This window comes from Triturus cristatus, chromosome 3_2 (assembly GCF_964204655.1).
Source record: "Triturus cristatus chromosome 3_2, aTriCri1.1, whole genome shotgun sequence".
Classification (NCBI taxonomy): domain Eukaryota; kingdom Metazoa; phylum Chordata; class Amphibia; order Caudata; family Salamandridae; genus Triturus; species Triturus cristatus.
The window spans coordinates 778,962,218-778,969,080 of record NC_140584.1 but is presented as its reverse complement, the minus strand read 5'-3'; the positions used below and the strand labels follow the sequence as shown (position 1 = coordinate 778,969,080).

At 42.4% G+C, this 6,863-nt stretch overlaps 1 protein-coding gene across 1 annotated transcript; it reads right to left on the bottom strand.

Moving 5' to 3' along the window:
* Positions 1-219: 219 nt before the first annotated feature.
* Positions 220-4,933, bottom strand: LOC146858099 (gamma-crystallin-3-like). The gene is made up of 3 exons (XM_085648859.1): positions 4,800-4,933; positions 3,724-3,966; positions 220-572 (listed from the first exon to the last, which is right to left on the bottom strand). Exons 1-3 carry the CDS (start codon positions 4,836-4,838, stop codon positions 297-299), a joined length of 558 nt encoding a protein of 185 aa, XP_085504985.1. The 5' UTR covers positions 4,839-4,933; the 3' UTR covers positions 220-296.
* Positions 4,934-6,863: the final 1,930 nt, after the last annotated feature.

The window sequence follows — 6,863 nt, the reverse complement described above, 5'->3', positions numbered from 1 at the left end:
TATGCCAAATCCCCATGAATGAGGGCCAGTTGCGCAGACCACTTAAATTTGCATAAGTATGCTTATGGTGCAGGGAGGGGTTATATTGAAACATCCCTGATGTGTCATTAAAGGTTTCATGATTTCTGCTTTAAAAGAATAATTTCTTGGTTTATCATTTCTCAACATGGTAATCTCATGATATTGCGAGTTGCAAAGCGTAATCATAAAAAATGCAAATTTGCTTAATATACATGTTCTTAAAACTTTATTTCTTCATGTTCATACAGAATATTTTGATTTACAATACAGTGGCTTTAATAGGTGTCCCTCATTCTTCTGAAAGAACCAACCCTGGGGCTCATGGCTCCCCAGTCACTGTATCGCCTGTACTCCCCAGGTCTCAGGTAGTACTGTCGTCCTCTGTAGTTGGGCTCCTCATAGAAGATCCAGTGCCCCTCAAGCACATTACAGGAGTGGATGTCATGGAAATTGAATTGTTCATGAACATGTGGACAGTCTTCAGAGAACTCCATCATGTGGCCACCAAAGTTCTCTCGTTCATAAATCCTTATGCTGTAGGAACCGCGGTGCTGTAGCAAGTAGGAAGGAAAGAAAAAAACAGAGGGAAAATCATGTATGTGTATTACACGTTTTGAAAAACTTGTATTAGAACGTTTAGGGAGGAGGAATTACATTTATTTGATTGCCTTACTCCAGCACCCAAAGTAGTTTCATGTCTTTAAATTGAGCATAACCTCATCCTTTTAGACTTATTTTACTGTAGAGGGATTCATGTTTCACAGGGCTGTTCGAAAAAGATAACAGCGTGTCCAAAGTTCAAAAGTGTTTACTTAAAGTTTGTTGAGAATCATATTGAAGTTCTTTACACGTGTTTTACAAATGGTTACTGGCGTCCCTGCTGCTCCAATTGAAGCTGAACAGTAGAAGTCGAAACCCTTCAAATATCAAAGCAACTGAGAACTGGGATTCATTTCTAGCTTAAAAGTCGCCGGCAAAACGTTTCTTGAAAAAAACATACTAATCCACCTTCAGCGCAGGGATGAGCAAATTATGAAACTTCACCTTGTCTTTCAATGATAGGTTATTTTTAATTTTTTGTAAGGTTTGTAAAAATTACGAAATTATCAATATTAAAAAAGCATGAAAGAACACGCTGAACACGCTGAAATTAGATTTTGTAGCAGAAGACCACAACCCACCATTCTTTTCTTTCATTAAATTGTCCCCTGAAAAGCGTTTTTATGGGAAACTTCTCCTGCAAAAACGTTTTAGCGAGAAATGTTTGCTTCAATTTGATACATTTCCTAATAATACCATGACGTGCAAGCTTTGTCTCAAATTGGCTCAACAGACTTTGCAGGCACATTATTATTTGCTATGCCCAGCTTCTGACGACGGGGGCCACATAATTAGTGCTGGGCGAAACTCTCAGTAAATGAGTTCCAATGACCTGTGAATCTCTTTGAATTATTTGAAGTGGAAGTGATCTATAATCCTATTTCAAACCCCACATCCATTGGAGATGTGTTTGTAATTTGAAAGCATCCACATGGTTAAATGTCTTTGGTTGTCAGATCCATGGGAATTTGGTTGTCGAGAAATAGTGCCTACTATTCCAGTAGCGGCTGCTACTGGATCCGGGTGGTGGGCAGAGGGGAACTAGGGGGAGAAGCGGGTATGGGAACAGAAAAAGAAAAAGCCACTTACCTTACTATGGCCGGCCGCGTCTCTTCGTCCTCTACTTCTTGACTCCGATCAGCAGTAGGCAGCTCCCAGGCTCCCCTGGGCCAATCACAACGCTGCAATGCAGCATTGCGCTTAGTCTGAGCGCCGTGATTCAGGACTGGGAGGCTTTGCATGTTCCTCACCAGTCTGTGTAATGCAACCTGGTGGGGAACATGCAAAGTGCGCATGACTGTTTGTCAGGCCCAAGAGGGCCGGCCAAGCCGTCGTGCGCGCTTAAGGAATGCAAACTACTCCTCTCTCTGCTATGCCCAGCCCACCCACCCCGAAAGCCACTGACTCTAATATGAAAACTAAAATGCTAATAACAATAGTTATTATCATTTTAGTTTCACTATTGAGCAGTGAGGCAATGCCCCTCCGCCATAGCGGAGGAGCCGCCACTACACTATTCGACATTTGAGAGGCAGCAAGAATTTCTGAATCTGCTGATAGGTGTTCTGAGGTTTGATGGGGTTAAGAATCCACTTAATGGTAGCAAAACAAAATGAAAAATAAGAACAGAGTTCCCTCCGAAGCACTTATTCGATGCTTAGGTAACACATGCTGAGATCAATCAATGAATATCCACACAACATTACTGATAAGTATTATTTTCTGCTCTATCCTGGTTCCATGGAATACTAGGTTGCCCCTCCTTATAACTCTAGATTGCAATACACAATGTTTATTTGTGTGTCAGTACTTTGCTGTTTGGTGTCTGTTTTCTGACTTTTGTAGGCTCCTTTTAGAGTTATTTTCCTTTCCTTACATTTGCAGTTTCTCCTCTGTGTTTTTGTTTTTGTTTTTACTTTTTAAAATGTATTTGAAATTAAGGAAGTGGTTGCACGGGTAAACGTTAAGGATGCCAGCCCGATGTTTGTGTTGGTTAAATGAGTTCCTCCTTGTAGGTTGAAGGAGAGAATTCTGGAGTGTATCCTGGTGGAGAAACACATGGAACATGGAAGGGATAGCAGGTGGGTATCTTGATGAGGTTTAAGTGATGCACTTGCTCAAGGAAAAGGCAGAGAGACCTAAGAGGGCATTGGCGATTGAATGTGAGTTTCTATCAATGATGGCAGAAACAGGAGATTCTGGGAAGAGAAGTCTCAAGGTATCACTGGGGAACATTACCCCAAAGATGCTGCCATAAATCTCCTTCCAGGTTTCATCTTTCACATCCACAGGAATTCCTCATTTGCTTGGGGAACACAAATGAGTTAATGAGTTAAATCCCCCCATAGTTTCATCTGGCAGGGGCTGACCATATGGGACACATGGGAAATGCCCCATGACTGTGAGAGGGGGGCTGCTTTAAAGACTGAGCTAAGGAATCCTCACCAGTTTCAGCCATGAAGCAGCCCTAATGTCATGCCACATAATTATCCTATATGCACATATATGATTTACTCCTGCAGAAAAGCAATTCTTCTGGATCATACGCTTTACCTAGAGTTATTATCACACAATTTTATGAGGCATTATATAATGCTTCTTAGCCCGTATAGTTTGAAAACTGTGCATTCAACTTATTTGTTGGTCTCATCTTTAAAATTAATTCTCAGGGCAGAATTCTCCCAGGCTGCCTGAAAGCGCCAGATGTGTTTTGCCATATGTACCTGATAATGGTATATGGAGCTACAGCTGGTTCCCAGATTAGGCCTCCCTGGTGGTGAATACTCCAGAGATGCTGTAAGGCCACTCACCGGGAATGCAATAAGTAGTGCTCTCCACTAGAAGTGTCCCAAAGAGGGACCCACGTTTATTACCAAAGCACTGATGACAACTACGCAATAATTAAAATGAATCACTGAAATACATTTGAGAGCAAAGATAGTTTTCAACCGAGTTTGTAAGCATTGAAACCAAAGTTGTCTCCAGTCACTTCTATAAAATATTGTTCCTTTCTCAAAATACTCCAAAAACCCAGTTATTCAAAGATGCAAAATGCTGGTTTTCCATGTAAAACTTAAGTACCAAAATAAAATGACTACTTACCTGTGGAGTCAAGCGACAAGACCGAATGGAGTCATTGAAACCCATCCAGTGGTGGAACTCTGGGTACTCCCCCCTTCTTAGAAAGTACTGGTGACCCCTAAAGTTGGGGTGCTCATACAGCATCCAGTTGCCACTTTCAACCCGGATGGAGTTGCAGCGGCTGAAGTAGGGTTGCAGGTCAGCGCAGTCAGAGCTGCACTCGTGGGAGCGGCCCTGGAAGTTCCTGTCCTCGTAGAAGGTGATCTGTTGTAATGAAATAACATGAGTTGTCAATATGCTCTGTAAACTCACATAAACCGTTAATAAAAGGATATCTTTTAGAAACAAGGAGCAGTAATGAGGAAGGCACAAGTGTCTTACACCTGGTTGGAATAGCCATATTATCATAAAGGGGACTAGACAGAAACTTTAGCTGTATATCTTTCAGTGTTTAGGGGCATATTTATCATCAGGTTGTGCCACCTTTGCACCATGCAATGGGGTGCAAAAGCAACACAACCCTTACGTTTGATTTATCAAGCCATGCAAGGCCACCTTGCGTGGCCCTGAGTGGCTTGATAAGTCCATAGCGCATTTTGCTGCGCTGCGTAACTCTGCCCTGGGAAGGTGTTTCATGGGTGGAGTGTGGGAAGCATTCCCAGATTTATCACTACTGGCAGATTTGGGAATGCTTCAGAACGCCCTGCCTTCCCAGTGCTGCAGCACACACAGAAAGAGGAAAATGCCTCAGAAGATTGGTTTCACAAACACAATCCTGTTTAGAGCGTAGTCACCCTTGCACCATGGTGCACATTGTGCTGCAGCACTGGGAAAAGACAGGTATGCGCCATATTATACTAAATGCAGTGCATTTCTGCCCTTTCCCCTGTCTCGCAGCGCAGCTATGTGACTTGCTGCCCTGCATGACTTTTTGGTAAATGTGCCCCTTCATTTATAAAGGAATAAGTGCTGGTGCATAACTCTGCTCAGAAGCCCACAGCCGGCCACATTAAATGTCGGTGCGTCATATACCAAGACTATGTAGTCTTCTATCCACCTCATACCTCTTTAATACAAGACTAGACAACACCTCTCACCTTTCCCATGTTGGCTGCAGAAGTGTAGCGAGTGCTCATTGGTGAGACTGCAGTCACAGCGGCCCTTTTAAACGCCCGGGAGCCCTACTTCCGGGTCAGTAAACAATATGTCGGAGTTTTTTTCTGAACAGTGGCGTGAATGTATAGGCCATTCAGTTCTAACATACATTCCAGCAGAGAATGTTCTGCATTTGTTAAACGCTGTTGTTTATTTAAGCTTAGTGTGAAAAAAATGTGCTTACAGGAAAGAAAATTGTAGGTTTGTGCAGCTCTAAACGCACCACGGGACAGACGGTTCAAAACGGCTTCTGCTTCTGGTATTACGTTACTCTGCTTTATTTTGTTAACGTGCAGACTAGGCAATTGCTGCAACCCTATGAAAAACAAATCCACAAACTTCAGGAAGTATTGAATCAGGCAGACATACTCAACCTTATAGTGAAGAAATAAGAATCCATCACATTCCTCAATTGGCTTTCCATTGAGTACAGGAAAAAGCTCAGGATACTTGGCACAAGCTTATCTGAGATAAGAGTTGGTGAAGGAAAATTTGCATGAGGAGAGCTCTGCATATGGAGATTCCGCATATGCCTAGAGATCCCTAACTAAATAGTAGTAGGATTTATCAGATTCTACTCCCTTAAATGAGGAGCCTAACACACATGAAATTAGGCCCCTGTAGTAAATTTAGATTTATCTTACTTCAAAACCCCAGTTTGGTGAGTTGTCCTCCCCAGCGGTGGAGTTCTTCGCCACTAGTGCAGTAAATTCCTAATTGAAGAGAACAAGAAAATTAAACGCACATAACCGAAAACACAAATGCCTGACACACAAAAACACTCCAAGATATAAATAAATACAATGCACACTCTCGTCTCTATCCTCTTTCCACTGGACTGCCGAACAGGATGTAACGCAACTACTATAGATTCAAACATGCATGCAGCCCCAGAAAAGATGAAAAGGAACTTCACTTGGGAGAACACAGACCTTTGTAACTGTCTCCATACACCCTCAGCGGAGCAGAGAAGGCGGGCAGGAGTTGGCAGAATCAGTCCATGTGCTAGTGGTGAAGGTACGCACTTTGGGAACCTCAAGATGGAGTCGTAGGACAGCAAAGTGGTGATTGAACGAGATGTTCTGGAGGACACAGCAGGAAAATGCTCTTCTTGTAGCAAGATGCAGATTCTGTGTCTGTCCCATCCCCTCAAGGAGCTACTCCGCACCACCATGCACCCTGACCTGCTATATGGCCTGCCTGTTCCCGGGGAAGCCCAAAATAAGTCCAGGTAAGAGCTCAACACCTATCTCTTACATGCTATAAAGATAGTCACCAAAATAGGCAAACACATTTTGTTGTTCTTTGACTTGATATTTTATGTGGGCAGGCTGTGTGTGATTAGCATATTGTGCAAAGGGTTTCACCTGTTGATTCGTGTGGTGGAGTCCAGATTGCTCACTCTTTTCCTCCTTGCAGTCGCAGGGTTGTTGCACATGTTTGAAGACTAGTTGAAGTATGTGATATATATCACTGCCACTTTATATTAAGATTATTACAGATGTAACATTTTTAATTAAAAAATTTGGACAAGCAAAAATATGTTTCTATTTATTTTTTCTTTTCAGGTTCATAATGTTATTCCTCGCTTTCACTGGTATCTCGGAAAGTCTTTTGCAGCACCAAGAAGTAGCCCTCCTCTGTACTTGATATCATCCAAGACATTGATGACGTAGATTTGAGCCTGATTCTACTGTAGTAGATGTGGGTGTTCCTTTTGTGAATAACATTTTTCTTACTCTTTTGCAGATTTGTGCATGTCCCTTCTTGCATCCCTCCTTCAAAGTCTTTTGCAGCACCAAGAAGTAGCCCTCCTCTGTACTTGATATACTCCAAGACATTGCTGAAGTAGATTTGAGCCTGATTCTACTGTAGGAGATGTTGGTGTACCTTTTGTGAATAACACTTTTCTTACTCTTTTGCAGATTTGTGCATGTCCCTTCCTGCATCCCTCCACCCATTTGTAAGTAAACTTTCCCCATTTTCGAACCATTTCCCTGCCACAT